Source organism: Telmatherina bonti, assembly GCF_933228915.1.
Source record: "Telmatherina bonti genome assembly, chromosome: 4".
NCBI lineage: Eukaryota > Metazoa > Chordata > Actinopteri > Atheriniformes > Telmatherinidae > Telmatherina > Telmatherina bonti.
The window spans coordinates 28,201,847-28,216,592 of NC_136622.1; the positions used below are offsets into that span (position 1 = coordinate 28,201,847).

A 14,746-nucleotide genomic window follows, 5' to 3' on the forward strand; every position below is an offset into this window, starting at 1 on the left:
ATTTCGTAAAAGCACAAAAGTCATATAAATCCGAGTACTCACTCGTCACAGGGTTATATAGTCCAACACAGCAATGTAGACTCTGCATCCACAATGTTTTCTGACCATTTTTCCCTGTAGCTTAACTTCACAACCTTCGTCAGGCAAACGCAGTAGCTGAATGCCTCAATCCTAGCTGTTTCCCTTCACTTCCGGTCTTAGATCCCTCCCTTATGCATGTGATTGGACATGGAGTTTACATCAACCAATATGATAACAGAGAATACAATATTGACAACACATCAAGTTGATTGGTAACCAAAAGCACATGATAAGTACGTTCCAAACAAACTTGTGGCAAATAGCATTTTTCCCAAACTGAATGACAAAACCTTGGGTTGGTTTATATCTGACTTTTATAACTATTTATGAACACATTTTAACAGAAGAAATTAACTGTTTTACTGTGATTAATATTTAATGCATTTTAAGAAAGGGTTTTAACATATTTATATTTTAGTCCTTTGGGTCTATAATGAAATTTTAGACCGGGCTACATCCTCCCCCTTCTAAAAGGCTTAGATGTCCTCATCTAACCATACAGTTTAGACTTAGATTGATAGGGGCGAGTTCTGGGATGTCTAGGCGGTTTTACTGGATCAGAATTTCCTCTGGTACTGAGGTTCAACTGAATGACCATGCCTTGGTGCACAATTGTCACAGGTTCCTCAGTTTGGGCTCCAGGTTTATCATAGGTCAAGCGGATGACTGGCTTCACTTCACGCGTTGACTTTCTGATTTTAGGGCTTGTATGAGTTCGGAACTCTACGTCAGTATCTTCAGCTGTACCATTAATTTCTGCTTCCACATTTGAGGACTGACATTCCTGTTCTTGTGAACTGGCAGATTGTCCTTCATTCAGATCCTGTTCATTCTCAGATGAGGGGGAACTTTCAGAGGGAGTAGATTCTGTTTGGAGTCTGTCAAATGGTGATGAGGATCGCCTGACATTGTCACAGGTTGGAGACTCGTAAGCATACTCATACTCAGATTCCGAAGAAACATCAGATGTTTGGGCATTTTGGTCAGGTGCTTGATGTCTGAGAGCATGTTGTCTCCTGGTAACTGGTGTTCTGACTCTTTTAGTTTGTTCAGAATTCTCGGGAATCCTTACAAGGTAACTGATGGGTAGTAGGTGGTCTCTGTGTAGAGTTTTGACACTTCCAGTTCCTTGTTCTGATTTGACTGTATACAGGTAAGTTCGGTAACTTTTTGATGACAATATATGGTGTAGATCTCCATCTATCTTGTAGTTTGTGTTTTCCAGTAAGGCCAACATTTCTTATCAGGACTCTGTCTCCTTCCTGTAGAGGTTGGTCTCTTACTCGCTGGTCATAACGTGATTTATTTCTCAGATGACTCTTGGTTGCACTCTCTGTAGCTAGATGGTAAGCTTGTTGGAGTTCTTTTCTCATCTTAGCAACATACTGTAGGTGAGATGCCTCCGAATCACCATCGAGAGCAATACCAAAACAGAGGTCAACGGGCAATCGGGCATTGCGTCCGAACATTAAGTAGTAGGGAGAGTATCCGGTAGACTCATTTTTTGTACAGTTATACGCATGTACTAACCGACTGATATGTTGACTCCAATTTTGTTTTTGCACGTTTTCAAGTGTTCCAAGCATTGAGAGAAGTGTTCTGTTGAAACGTTCCGGTTGAGCATCACCTTGTGGATGATACAGCGAGGTACGTGATTTTCTAATTCCAAGTAGGGCTGGGTATCGATTCAAATTTTCAAAATCGATTCGATTCATGAGGGCCCAAATCGATTCGATTCACGATTCACGATTCGATTCACGATTCAGAATGATTGATTTTTTACTTGCATATGGAAAACATTCCCAGAAAAAAACAATGCTGCAAATAGTAGAAACTTCTAGCTTTAACTTGGTGCCTTAGTAAAAATAGGAATATTTACATTAATAATTGCACCCAGTGCAGTTACTTGAATCATGTATGCTTTATTGAACATGACCTGACCAAAAACAATAGTTATCAAATTTATTCCAACCACAGGGCAGGCTGTGTAAATAAAGTAGCAAAAATGCACTGTAAACTAATGGCTTTCACATTCCTTTCACAGGCACACAAAGTTTTTTGTGCAAATGTTCCAGTGGCTGCAAAACAAAAGTAACTTTATCATAAGAAATACAACCACACAAATAAATAATAGTAATTATAAGGAAACAAACAGAATTTAAAATATTCTGAAATGTTTAAAGTGCAACAATAAGTCAGGTCTTTTGTAAATGTAACAAAAAAGACACAAAAAACATTTAGGCCTTCAAGTAAAATTCTATATTGCCTTCAAAGATTTTTTTATCCTGAACTCTGAACTCCCTCTTGTCTTATTTTGGTCATCACTGCATTGACACAATCAAAAATCAAACAGTGTACAAAATATATTTGGAAAAAGCTATTGCATATAGCAAACATGTTTATGAAAAACTTGTAAACTTTGTGGCATGGAACTCAAACTGTCCATGAAACTTAAACCTTCCACATGTGTATGCTTTCTCAATTAATCTTGAGTACTTGAAGATTTTTTTTGCAAGAAAAGTAGTTGATCTACATGCTGTGAAGTGAGGCAGCTCCTTTTTGCTGTAACAATATCGCCAGCAGTTGAGAACACTCTTTCGGATGGGACACTGGTCCCAGGTACACATAGGTACCGCTTTGCTTGACGAGCCAAAAGAGGATATTCCTCAGCATGCATCTTCCACCACTGTAATGGATTTTCAGAAAGTGGAATATGTGGTACTTCCCTGTATTTTTTCACTTCTTCCTGTGCCTTATCAGCAAGAGTTTTGAGTGATGCAGAGTCGTTTGGCTTGTAGGCTGATCCAAGAAGAAACATCAGTGCAGAAGATTTCTTTTGCCTCTTCTGTGGGCAACACTCCTCCTCGGCAGGCTCAAGGGAAGTCTCTTTCTGTTGTACAGGTGGCGTTTCCTCAACTGGGTCACCAACAGCAGATTCTTCCTGTTGAAAGACAAAAAACATTCAGAATAAACTTAATTGTAAAATTAATAAGGTACCCACTGTGGAAGTCAACTGTTAAATATTTCTGCCATAAAATGGTTTATAATTTATATTCAGATACAGGTGTTTAAAAAAGTCATCACTCAAGAGGAACCAATTATTTATACTTCTGTACTTGTCATGTAACTTACATCAGATGTCTCTGACTCCACTTGCTCCCCATCAGCAGCTTCAGTCATCAGTCTGTTGAATGTGTCATCTCGAGCAATATCGGACAGGAAAGGAAGGGTCTTGAAGCGAGGATCTAAAGCTGACGATAAATACAGCTTGTCCTTCATAGTGACATATCTGTAAAAAAATTAAATATATTTAAATTACATATATCTCATAACATTGATAATACAATAATATGTACATTTACATAAATTTATGTACGTATTATACACAGCAAGACAGATATAAAGCCATACCTTGAGCTTAAGTTGTCATATGCAGCAGTCTTGGGTTCTTTTATCACTGTGGAGTCACAAGGTCTACAGGTCATCTGGTCCAGCAGCTGTGCCTGCAGAGGTGCAATGACTGATAGAGTGGGTGTTTTTTCCTCAGACATGACCAGTGTTGCTGCTTTCAGTGGCTGTAGAGCTTTCACCACATCTTCAGCAACTGTTATGTCAGCCTCTGTCAGAGTGCAGAGATCCTTTTCATTCCTGCGTACTTCAGGTGACAGCAGAGCTGCTGAGATTGCTGGTTGCTGCTCCAGAAAACGGTCAAGCATTTCCAGTGAGCTATTCCAGCGTGTCACAACGTCAATGACCAGCTTATGCAGAGGAAGGCCCAGTAACCTTTGCTTGTCTTTAAGCTTGTGACTTGCTGTGGTGCTACGATGAAAAAATGATGCGATGCGCCTTACTCTACCTAGCAGGCGTGCCACTGCGGGGACTTTGAGGGCTGCTTGTGAAGCTAAGTTGAGTATGTGTGCGAAACAGCCGACATGCATAAGGCCCATCATATCCACAGCACGCACAATATTTGCAGCATTGTCCGTTACAAGAGCTGGCTCTTTGTCAGGTCCCATTCTCCAATTGCTTCAAACAGTAAGTCACGTAAATGACTCGCAGTGTGGCTGGATTCAACAGCTCTAGTCTGGAGAACATGCCACATTAAATTCCACTCGTTGTCTATGTAGTGAGCTGTAATGGTGAGGTATGATTCCGTCGCTCTGGATGTCCAACAGTCACAGGTAAGGGCGACTCTAGCTGCTGATTTAAGTGATGTTGCTATGCCTTGTTTCACATCTGCGTACATGTTAGGAATCGTTATTTCACTGAACTGTTTACGTGTGGGTATGACATAGCGTGGTTCCAAAGTCTTCATAAGGCCGCGAAAACCGTCATTTTCAACTGCGGAGTATGGTTGTATGTCCTTGCATATGTATGTGGTGATAGCGTTTGTTATTTTCTGGGCTCGCGGAGAGTTTGCTGCTAACTTTATTTCAAATGCCTTCTCGAGCTGCGTTTGCCTCGGGGCTAAAGCAGACTGTGTTTGTGCCGGGTGGTGTCTTGTTAAATGGTTACGAAGATTTGTTGTGTTTCCACAATACCTCACTTCCATGTAGCAAATCTTGCAAATCGTTTTGCTTTTATCCAGTTCATTATTACTGTCTTCGTGTTTCTTAAAACCGAAAAATTTCCAGACATCTGCCTTCAAGCTTGTTGGCGCTGCTTCCACCACCTCCGCCATGTTTGTTTTGATGCGCAACGCTCGCGTGGTGATGAGATCTCGCGTAGCACGACAGTCACATGAATGTACGGGGAAAAATACATATTAAAAGGATCGATTATGGGTTTTATGAATCGATATCGGGCTATTAAAAAGAAAATCGATTATAATCGCTGAATCGATTATTTTAACCCAGCCCTAATTCCAAGCATGGATAAGAGTTCTTTTATAAGGCGGCTTTCAAAGTCTCTGCCTTGATCCGAATGTATTCTGGCAGGTAGTCCATAATGAACGAAGTACTTTTCCCACAAGACTTTGGCAACGGTGACTGACTTTTGGTTTTTTGTAGGAAATGCCTGAGCATATCTGGTGTAATGATCAGTTACTACTAGTACATTAGCGACTCCTTTTCTATCTGGCTCTATTTGAAGGAAATCAATGCAGACTAGATCTAAAGGGCCGTTACTAGTGATTTGATTCAGTGGGGATGAACGTTGCGGGAGCGTTTTTCTGGAAACACAGCGTCCACAAGTTTTTATGTATTTCTCCACATCAGCATTCATTCGAGGCCAATAGAAACGATCCTTGAGCAGTTCTGTGGTTTTCTCTACACCAAGATGTCCACATTCATCATGTAACGATCTCATTACACTGATTCGAAACCGTTCTGGTAAAACCAGTTGTTTGTTGGACGTGCCATTGGGTAGGTTCCGCTGTCTGTATAGTAGTTTGTCTTTGAGTTCCAGTTTGGAGCTCTCACGACTGAGCAAAGTTACTTCAGGTGGTTGATTTTTCGATGGAACCAGTGGTTGTCCAGTTTGGATGGTTTGTTTGATGGGACCGATGACTGGATCGAAATCTTGAGCAACTTGCAAGTCTTTGGTAGTTAGCTGATCCAATGTGGTTGATTTCAGACTCACTGGAAAAGCATAAGGCTCTGGAATCACAGATGGAGGGACGCCAAGTTGGTCCACTAGTCTATCCAAAGACTTAGTAGTCTCACTGTTGAACTTTTTTTTGCAAATAGCATTTATGGCAGACTGTGGAATATCTGTCCATTGTTCAGAGTCATGGGTGTACTGTCGTGATAATAGATCAGCATCTATGTTGTAACGACCAGGCAGATACTGGATGTTGAAGTCGTATGTGGCTAAAGCTGCAAGCCATCTATGTCCGACAGCACTTAATTTGGCGGTAGTCAACACATATGTTAATGGATTGTTGTCCGTTCTTACTACGAACTTGGCTCCATAAAGGTAGTCATGAAATTTGTCCACGATTGCCCACTTCAGTGCCAAGAACTCGAGTTGATGTACTGGGTAGTTTCGTTCTGAGTCACTCAGTTTTCGGCTCGCAAAGGCAACTGGCTTGAGGCCCTCAGGGTACTCTTGATTAAGCACGGCACCCAAGCCATTCATGCTAGCATCTTCGTGCAAGACATATGATTTAGTGGGATCTGCAAATGCTAGCACAGGAGCATTGGTCAGACAGTCAATGATTTGTTTAAATGCTTGGTGACAGGATTGGTCCCATCGCTCTTTGAAGGGTTCTGACGGTTTGAGGTAAGTCTTGGATGGATCTTTGCCTTGTGCCTTTTTGCGTTTCTGTGTAGGTGGGTAGCCTTTTGTTAGCTCGGTCAAAGGACGGACAATGCTTGAGTAGTTTGCAATAAACCTGCTGTAATACCCACAAAACCCAAGAAATGAGCGAAGGGTCTTTAGGTTTGTTGGTTCCGGCCAGTTTTTGACAACAACCACTTTTTCTGGATCGGTGGCTATGCCAGCTTCAGAAACGATGTGACCAACGTATTTCACTTGGGACTGACAGAACTGACACTTGTCTATTGACACTTTGAGACCGAATTCTACAAGACGATCCAAGACCTTTAGAAGACGTTGCTCATGTTCTTCGAGTGTTCTGCCAAACACGATTATATCGTCAAGGTACACGATGACTTGGAGAAGATGCATATCGCCAACGGCTTTCTCCATAAGCCTCTGAAAAGTGGCAGGTGCTCCTGTAATACCTTGCGGCATTCTTTCAAATTGATAGAATCCGAGGGGACAGATAAACGCAGTCTTCTCCTTGTCTTCCTCGCACATGGGAATCTGATAATATCCACTCCGGAGATCCAGGACTGAACCATTTTCTGCCTGAAAGACAGTCTAAGGCATCGTCGATCCGTGGGATAGTAAATTGGTCTGGGATGGTACGATTGTTCAAAGTTCTGTAGTCAATGCAGATTCTGATGGAGCCATTCTTTTTTTGTACAACCACAATAGGCGACGCGAATGGACTTCGAGACTCCTTAATGATCCCTGCAACTAACAGCTGCTGTAAGTGCTGCCTTACATCCTCAATGTCTGCGGGAGCTAAGCGGCGTGATCGCTCTCTGAAAGGAGTAGAATTGCTAAGCCTGATGTGATGTTCTACATCTTTAGCTAAACCCACGTCCCATTCATCTAAGGAGAACACATTTTGCCTCTCAACTAACTTTTGCTGTAGCCTTTTCTTCCACTCTTCGGGGGCAGGTGAATCACCAAAACAAAAGAGTTCGGGATCTAAAGTGCTAGTCTCAGACTCTAGAGCTTTAGGGTTTGTGACTACATCTGCTACATGCATTTCAGCGATAACTGTGCCAGCTTGAATCGATGTAGGTTTCTCTGACTTATGCAATAGAACAACAAAGTGATTCTCGTCTATGTCACTCTCTGGGACAACACCTGGCTGCACTAACACCAGATGGAAACTGGGGCATGGCTGGTGCCTCAACCAGGACAACATCTCTGGGCTTAGTAACCTTCTGCTCTACTTTACAAGTGGCATAACACTTTTCATCAGAAGCAATAGTAAGTGGTCCAGGACCTAGCCATTTGACTTGTCCTACAGGGTTGTCTGCTGCCTGTGACTTCAAAGACTGAGTTTGTATTTGGTCATAAACTGCTTGTACTCTCTTGGAGCTGACTTTACATTCACTACCACTGTCTCTACACAGCTGGAATAAGCGGCGGAACAGAAAAGCATTTGTACCAACAACTACAGGGGTTTCATGACCTTGTGGTGGCTCAGGACAAACGAGAGCTAGGACGTTAACGGGCCCTTTCACACCTGTTACATCCTCGGGAAACTCCATCTCTACCACTACATACCCACAGTAAGGATATGACTCGGCTGATAGACCCCAGATAGCTAGACTGGAAATGGGATGTATCGGGACTGTTGGTATATTGGCATTGTACCAATCCTCAAAAAAGATTGTTACCATTGATCCAGAATCCATAAGACCATTGCATGAGATGTCATTTACTTTTATGGGAGCTATGGATGATGGACCAATAAGACCTTCAGGAATGTCTGCACTTTGAGGTGAGACGTTTGCAGTATTGACTCGAGCAACGCGCTCATCTTCATCAGCTGTGCTGTCTTTTTGTCCATCAGTGCTACCACATACTTGGCGAACAAGCTTCCTGATCACCTTTTGCGAGTTTTCAGGGGCTGTGCATTTCGTTGCAATATGGCCGTTTTCTCCACATCTGTAACAAAAGTAGTCTGCCTCTTTACTACTCTTGGTACAGCATACTTTGTACTGCAGTCAGATTTGAATTTAGAGTACTGGCATCTCTCTTTTATATTTTGTTTTGACTTTACTGACATCACGCTTAACTGAGTTTTTAGCTCTTTGACTTCTTTTTGTAGCTGTTGCACTTCAGGGTTTGTGTCTGACTTGTCTTTTGTCTTTTCTCTGGACTCTTTCTTGTGACTCAACTCTGCAGACTGTTTAGCTCTTTGAGTTTTGCTTTTAGCTCTTGAACTTCTGTCTGAAGATCAGGTTGCTGACTGCCTTTTGAGTCGGTTTCACTTCCTACTTGTACTGCCCGCACATACGGTCGTTGTGCTGGTTTTTTGAGTTTGTGTCTTGCTGCTTCGCGCTCTTCCTCCTCACGAATCTCTTTCAACAGGTTGAGAAATGCTGGGGGATCACCACACTTTCCTCTTAGATTTAGCTGAAGTAGCATGAGGTCTGATTCAGTTGCACCTTTAATGAGCTGCTCAAGTCTTGTTTTACTGACTTCACTGACTGGGAGACCTCCTCTCTGCACTACTTTGTTCAGCATTCTTTCCAATCTGAGCAAGAAATCTGATAAGCATTCACCTTGTCTTTGGTGCATAGTTCTGAATGTGAGATACAGTTCCTCTCCGGATTCTGAAGTTCCAAAGGTATTTTCCAGTACCTGTATGTAGTCCATATGACTTGCCATAGGATTGGATGTGCGTACTGCTTGAATTATCTCCAAAGCTGGTCCTTTGAGACTCTCAATAATCCTCCTTCGTTTTTCTTTGTCTGAGCACTCATACTCTTCAACCATGAACTTTGCTTGCTCTAGCCAGCTGTCCAAATTTTCTTCACCAGTTGGAGTAGGATGGATCCCAGAAAAGATCCTAAGACGCCTGTATGAACTGCTTTCATTTGGCCTTGGCTGAAAAGCATCACTTACTGCACGAATGATTGACTCTGGATTGCTGTTCCATGAAGTGGTGGGAGCATATAATCTCTTAATGTCATCCATTGTTTTCCCTTCATCCTGTAGAAATTTGTCCAATTTCTCTGTGAAAGGGTCTGTGATGGTTTTGGGTTCAGAGATGACGATTGTCCATTTAACTCCTTCTATAGTGGAAATCACTTCTGGTGGGACTTTGGTAGAATCAATTTCTTCACGGCATTCGCATAGCATGGTCAAGGTTTGGTTCTCAGCATTAAACATTTTGCCTCTCACTCTTACTCTGCCCAAAGCTTTAATTTGTTCCAGTGTTGCTTCAACAGCAGATATTTCCTCCCCTTCTGGGATACCAAGCACAAGGATGGCATGTGACTGGTCAAGCCCTTCACCTCGGCACCACTTAGCAAAATCAGGTTGTGAAAAATTGTTTTCAGTGGCCATAGTTTAGCTAAGAAAGCTTGCGTTTAGAAAGAGAATAAATTTAAAAAGTCTCTTTCAGAAAACTGAAGTTATGTTTAGTTACTAATAAAAGGTACAATAGACTTTTTATAGCAAGGGACTGAACAGAAGAAAAGAAAGTATCCCAGCGGTGCCTCCAATTTATGTAGCACCCAACCCAAGTAGCTAGATATTAACCCTTTGGTTAAGATTGGTGATAGTACAATGAGTGGGGCCCTGGGTACGTTACTTAAATACAAATAAACTAATATTGGTAAACAGGAGAAACAATAATAGTTGGCTGTTAACCATTTACACTTACTTAGGTTTTTTTAATTATGGCAGTGCCTCCATCTCCCAAGGAGAAAATGTAAAATACCATAGTTTACATTCACTCAGAATAACAACTGTAGCTGGAAATCAATAACACCCGTTATCCTGTAAGGCAATTAAGACGTAACACAGAAAGTTTAAAGTCAAAATATTTAGTAAATAAGAATAAAGAAATAAAAATTAGCAGATAAAGTTTTAAGGGTTTCTCTCAATACATGTGTGGGTTTCAGTTATTCCACAACTTCATCAAAACACTATTTCAGACTGTAACATCCACACATATAAGAGTCCAATTAAATCAAGTTCAGCTTTAAACCAGGAATTAACGAGTCTTTGACGCTCAAATAAACAATTGTTGCAGGCCTGATACGACGCTCGGGTTCGTTGGGCCAAAAAATATAAAAATGGCCGTTTCTTTGGTTCACAAACCAAAATTAAGGTGAAGGTGCTTTGGTTTTACTCACAACTCCTTATGCTCAAGGGCAATGGATGGTTAAAACCTTGTCGGTCATCATGCAGGTCGTTCTCTGTAACCGGGCTGGCAGCTCGGCTTCACAGGCTGTGTGAAATGCACTCGGTGAAACTCGTTTCTCTCTCTTTTTATCCACTTATCCACAGCACAAGAGTCCAGAGAATTCCTCTCGGTCCACTGGGCATTAAAAGTCTGTAATTAGTTTCATATATTCATCCAAGCTCATATACTTTACATACAGAGTAGGAACTAACTCGCGGTAAAATGCTAACATGCTAATTCACGATTAGCATCACACATTTATGCACTTTAAACATTTCGTAAAAGCACAAAAGTCATATAAATCCGAGTACTCACTCGTCACAGGGTTATATAGTCCAACACAGCAATGTAGACTCTGCATCCACAATGTTTTCTGACCATTTTTCCCTGTAGCTTAACTTCACAGCCTTCGTCAGGCAAACGCAGTAGCTGAATGCCTCAATCCTAGCTGTTTCCCTTCTTTTCCGGTCTTAGATCCCTCCCTTATGCATGTGATTGGACATGGAGTTTACATCAACCAATATGATAACAGAGAATACAATATTGACAACACATCAAGTTGATTGGTAACCAAAAGCACATGTTAAGTACGTTCCAAACAAACTTGTGGCAAATAGCATTTTTCCCAAACTGAATGACAAAACCTTGGGTTGGTTTATATCTGACTTTTATAACTATTTATGAACACATTTTAACAGAAGAAATTAACTGTTTTACTGTGATTAATATGTAATGCATTTTAAGAAAGGGTTTTAACATATTTATATTTTAGTCCTTTGGGTCTATAATGAAATTTTAGACCGGGCTACACTATTTTAAGTTGCCACTCTTTACTTCTCTTCCATTGGTGGTTATAAGTTTTAATCCATTCAGAGGATCAGTGTACTTTATGCTTTGTATTGTTAGTTTCTATTGAGACTTAACATAAATGTGCTCATGGAAAAACTAAATTATAATAGGTCAATGCTGACACATTACACCAGAGCAGGTTTACAACAGACCTGCTGTGCTCTGACAGTTCCTGTATAGCAAGTATAACAAGTTTGTCTTTACTTGCATTGCCTTTGCATTTTTGTAGATGCCATGGTGGTTTGTTTGCTAGACAAATCTTGCTTAAGGCACTGGTCGTCTATGCTAAACAGGTGGCAAACTACTAGAAAGTACTTCAATAACCTTGTGCTCATGCAGTGTATGTATGATACCAGGCAAGTTCTAGTCAAACTAAATCAGAATAATAGCGTCATTGATGTTTTTGCAATAGTTTTCATGTCATTCTCATAGTGTAATAAATAAACGATGAACTTTAAAGTGGAACTATTATGTGCATTTCAGGCTAATTTATTTTTATTTCTGAGACCAGAAGGGCTGGGATTGATCGAGTTATTTTCACAAATCGCTTTATTTACTTCAGATCGACCCTCTCTGTAGGCTGTCAGATCAGCCTGCGGGCAAAACGAGTGGATTGAGACTCTTCCGCATTAAGCCCCGCCTCCCGCCACTGCACTACATTGGGAGCACGCACCGCAACTGCTTTCGCCATCATTGTAACATCTCATAAACAGAAGGATTAGGCTGATATGAACTCAATAAAAAAAAACAAAATACAATGTCAACACATAGCATACAGCCCTACATGTTGGAACCTGAATCAGACCCTGAAAACGAAGTGGAAAACAGCAACCCACAGCAACGAATGCAGCAGGATGTCTCTCTTTGGTAAACTCACCAGCCATCGTTGGAAATAACTTTATCCGACGTTTTCCACCCACCTGATGTATTTGTACATGCCCTCGTTAACCAATAGAGGTAACCAATCACCGAACCTTATCCCCCGGGACGTCACAAGGATTTCCAAGTAGAAAAAAACTCTCTAAAACGACGCGTTATTCGTCGCCATGGAAACCGAACGGAGACAGCGCTGGAACTCAAACTCAAACTCAAACATGCGTTTAGGTGATAAAAAACAGTGCCGTTCACATGTCTGATGAGGATTCAACACTGTAACACTGTAGAAAGCTCAGAAAACTCCAAATACCATAATAGCACCCCTTTAAGCGGTTTAATTGAGGAGAAAACTTCACCTTTTATGGTCTAATGATTTTTAAATTTCTGATTTTACAAAACAATTACTCACAATATTTGCCCAAAATGCAGCATTTTTCAATTTTAGCAGACTTTAAACAACTGACTCATAAAATTGACACAGATATAAATACTGTAAAGTCAAGCACTTGTCTGGAAAAATGCACTTTATTGCATTTTTATTTAAAACAGTGGAAAAAGAAATAGTAAAATTAAAAAATTGAGCAAATTGAATTTTACTCATTTGAAGTGACCTAATGTTGAAGGTACATTTTAAGTACTCACAGCTCCAGCTGTATACTAGTTAGGAGTCTACAACAAAGTTTCAATACATTTAACTTTTTATATATTTTCAAAGGCACACTTCATGATTAGGCATTAATAAATGACAGAAACCAGGGTGAGATCAGTGTGTGGCATGTTTCATTTTCATGACTTTGGTCTTGAGCTGGGTGTTGCCAAGCCTGTTGTGAGCCTTTTGGGGCCTTCGGCAGCTTCTCACTGAGTCCCCAATAACGCCAGAAAAAGTTGCTAGATTTCCATCGAATTTTGTGTACTTTTTGCTGGTTACAGGAGTCAGAAAACTTGGTGAATATAACACCTAATACTGCTAAGATGTTAGCCAAGCTCTACTGCATTGTTGTTTTAATTCCAGCTTGTCCCTTTGAAGGGGTCGCTACAGCCAATCAATGGTTGGGTGAATTAGCACATGTTTTAGGACTCTGCATTTATCTGGACTTGGCTCAACCATCTGAGCCACTGCCACCCCCGAGCCAAGCTCTACTGGCCAAGCTCTACTGGCTAGAGGTTGGTTAGTGTAAGTGCTGTACCTTGAAGTCATGAACTGAGAAACGTTCTGCCTTGTTTGGAATACACTGGAATTAAATGCCCCCAACCCCCAGAGGCCCAAACGGGTGATCTTCCTCAGGTAAGGCCATAGTGCTGACTACGATGCCACCATGCAGCCCTACTCAGAAAGTTTGGGATTATAAACTTTCACCTGAAACTTACAGAAAATGTAAAATGTTAGATGTTTATCCTAATCATGGAGTAGTGAGGAAACAATACCAAACAGTAGCGAGTACACCACGACATGAAAATGTCAATGTCTCAATAATTTGCTATGTGTATGTTTTGTCTTGGTTAAACAATGTCAAAATGTCAATAGCATGATGAAGAGAGTGGTTTAACAACATGTTATCATTGTGGGCCGTTCAGAGTCTGAAACATTTTTGGGGTATATGTTTTTGTGGTATACTCTTGTAAGGGTGTGTTCTTTAATAAGTACTTAACACTGAACAGTTGTACATGTGCATTAAATAACTGAAAGTACTTTTTTTTATATACAGGCAACCTGAAATGGCTTCCACTGTCATGTGGCCTGGGTCGTTAAATTATTTTGTCAAGAGTGCTTTAACATAGTTTGATCATCAGTGTGACTGTTTTTACAGTTACTCTGTGAAAACAGTTCAACAGTTCAAATCAGTCCTACTGAAGCTGGATCATTAACTAATGTCTGCAAAATAATCATATAATTTTATTCTACATTATACTCTGTTACACTTTTACATCCTGATTTCAAACAAACAGCATTCAGACTCTCAGTTATCTCATTATCTGTGTTGTCGTGAGGGTACTTCAAAGTTTTAGTGCTCTGAGGAAAGAAAAACAAACCAGACTTGCTAAACTAACCACAGTGAATCCAGCCAGCATGGTTCACTTTGTGAACCACAACCTCCAAGATAACATCTTAGTGTTCTCTTCCCCCTCCCTTGTGACTCCTGAGTGATTAATTGTTCAATATATCAAATGGTACATCTTGCAGCCGTCCTCCAAATGTAAAGCTGGAAAACTGTCAGAAACTTCATAAATAAGGAGGATAATTGTTTTTTTTGGTGGGTTCAGTGCTATGACAAGACACCTTCGAGCCCAAAATCAGCTTTTTCCTGAGAAGATAATGTCAATTTCAGATTTTTAATATGAGTCATGTATGAGTCAACTTTTTTGGTAATGCATTAATGTGTTTAAAAAAAAGGTTGCTAATCTCACAGATTCATCTCTGCATTACTGGCTAAATGTTGACAGCCCTGGTAAAAAACTATTTGATAAATTAAGGCTGAATAAATTTTTACAGTTGTC

General features: G+C 40.7%; 1 protein-coding gene across 1 annotated transcript; it reads right to left on the reverse strand.

Moving 5' to 3' along the window:
• Positions 1-8,502: 8,502 nt before the first annotated feature.
• Positions 8,503-9,474, reverse strand: LOC306754527 (paraneoplastic antigen Ma1 homolog; the record flags this gene model as incomplete). The annotated part of the gene is made up of 1 exon (XM_079238544.1): positions 8,503-9,474. One exon carries the CDS (start codon positions 9,472-9,474, stop codon positions 8,503-8,505), a length of 972 nt encoding a protein of 323 aa, XP_079094670.1.
• Positions 9,475-14,746: the final 5,272 nt, after the last annotated feature.